General features: G+C 43.5%; 1 protein-coding gene across 1 annotated transcript in view; it reads left to right on the plus strand.

The window, feature by feature from the left end:
• LOC101857520 (receptor-type tyrosine-protein phosphatase H) overlaps positions 1-2175 on the plus strand; it is a gene marked incomplete at its 5' end in the record, with an annotated part of 52076 nt that overhangs the window by 29937 nt on the left and 19964 nt on the right. The window contains 1 exon segment of the mRNA XM_013088884.2: positions 284-479. Coding sequence (XP_012944338.1) covers positions 284-479 — 196 coding nt within the window.

The following is a 2175-nucleotide window of genomic DNA, read 5'->3' on the forward strand; positions in this document are numbered from 1 at the left end:
TACTACTACTACTACTACTACTACTACTACTACTACTACTACTACTACTACTACTACTACTACTACTACTACTACTACTACTACTACTACTAATAATAATAATGATATCTGCTACTCCTACTACTACTACTACTACTACTACTACTACTTCTAATAATAATAATAATGATATCTACTACTACTAATACTACTACTACTACTACAACTACTACTACTACTACTACTGATGACGATGATGATAACTGTAGGCAGCCAACTATTACCGCTATAACTGTTGCCCCAGGTGGACCAGACGTTTTGCGAACCAGACAAGCCAAAGCCCAAGATCTTCCCGTCCCCGAGCACAGGCAGCAAGATGACGTCTGAGGTTGTGGTGACTGATTTACTTCCGTACACCTCCTACCAGTTGTACGTGGCTCCCTACAACGGAGTAGGGGTGGGAAAACTGAGCAATGTCACTGGACGGACGTCAATCGGAGGTATCTTTCTGTCCTGTCAAATAGATATGTCGTCAGTATCCCTCCTCCTCCTCCTTTTTTGTGTTTGTTCATCATCATCCAGCGCCTTGCCGAGTGGCGTGGGCGATCATATTATACCTCCAAATCCATATTATGTCTTGTGTTGCAGCAATGGTGTCTGTTGTTCTTGCTGCTCCCACCCATGTTGTCAACTTGTCCAGTATCTTTTCCCTCTGTTACTTCCTAGTATTTACATGTACTTGTAACACCTCTTATCGGCGGCACTTATATGACCTAATTGTGTTGCAAGTACCATAAGACACTTACTATAACTAAAAATTATAGATGTGTCATACCCGGTGCACAGTGCACGAAGTTTTGTCAAATCCCTATTTCGACTGCTCAGTGTAAGACTCCGCCATACGTCACTTTTTTTAAAAAGCAATAAACGGACAAATGCCCTCTATATCAAATAACAATCGCCCGTGGCGCTCATATGACCTTGTGCAGTTGCGAGCGTCGTAAAACCTCTACTAAAACAACAAAATAACAGTCGAAATTGTCTCAGATGGCCACCCGCTATCGAGGACAAAAACCGAGATACGTGATAAACATTTTCTCCCCACTCGGGAACCGACAGCGAAGTGCCTAACCGCGACACCACAGACGTGGTCTAATACACACTGCCAATCTAATTCGTTTGATTCAGTTGGGGCCAATCAAATTTTCCTCCGTGAAGAGTAAGAAGTAACAAATTTGGCATAATATGACCGATTCGACTCGCAGCCATGAAAAACAAACGCGTTTGATTTTGAAGGTCACAAGCGAATTTCTAGTCAAATTCGGTCGAATTGTGCTAAAACAGTAGTTTTTGCTTCTCATAGAGAGAAATTGGGTTGTTCCTGACTTTCAAATTGATTCGATTGGCAGTGTGCTTTTGATATACAAAACAGACTTCAACATAAGTTAAGGACCACCTGCAAACAACCTGAGTGGTCTTCTTGGGTCGACCTGCACGTGGGCGTTCTTGTGATCCAGCGGCTTGATGGTGCTGCCTCAGGCGAACAATGACAGAGTGTGACACTGCAAGCCTTCTGGCAACTTGTCGGGCTCCAACTCCATCCTGCAGCCACGCCATAGCCCTGGCACGATCAAAGTCTCTCAGCTTTGTCTTGGTGGCATGTTAATACGATACTGGATTTTGTGCAAACGGTGGCTTATATTGCAACCAAAGTGAGCTCAGTTCGAGACCAATAATCCGTTTATGACGTGCACCTGATATGTCAACTGAGGAATGTCCGTGGTGTCGCACACAAGTCGATAAAAAACAGAAAATTTGGCTAAAATTCCCCGAAGATTTCTGTGCAGCACATGGAGGCATGTTAATACGATACTGGAAGCTTTGCAGTACGCATTGGTAACCCATTAACACTTTCAGAGCAAAACATTCTAAAACATTCCTTGCTGTCTTTTTTTCGCTGAAAAAAATCAGGGCTGTTTGTCAAGATGGTCCTTAACTTATGTTGAAGCCTGTAAGGGGCTCACAGCATTAGACTCTTTTCCGTTGAGCAATTTGCTTCCGTGTATTTGCGTGTGGGTGTGTAGGTGTGTAGGCGTTTATGTGTGAATGTATGTCTGTGTGTTTGTGTCCGTGTGTTTCTGTGTGCACAAACACCAGCCAGGGTGTGTGTGTGTGTGTGTGTGTGTGTGTGTGTGT

This window comes from Aplysia californica, unplaced genomic scaffold (assembly GCF_000002075.1).
Source record: "Aplysia californica isolate F4 #8 unplaced genomic scaffold, AplCal3.0 scaffold00825, whole genome shotgun sequence".
Classification (NCBI taxonomy): Eukaryota; Metazoa; Mollusca; class Gastropoda; order Aplysiida; family Aplysiidae; genus Aplysia; species Aplysia californica.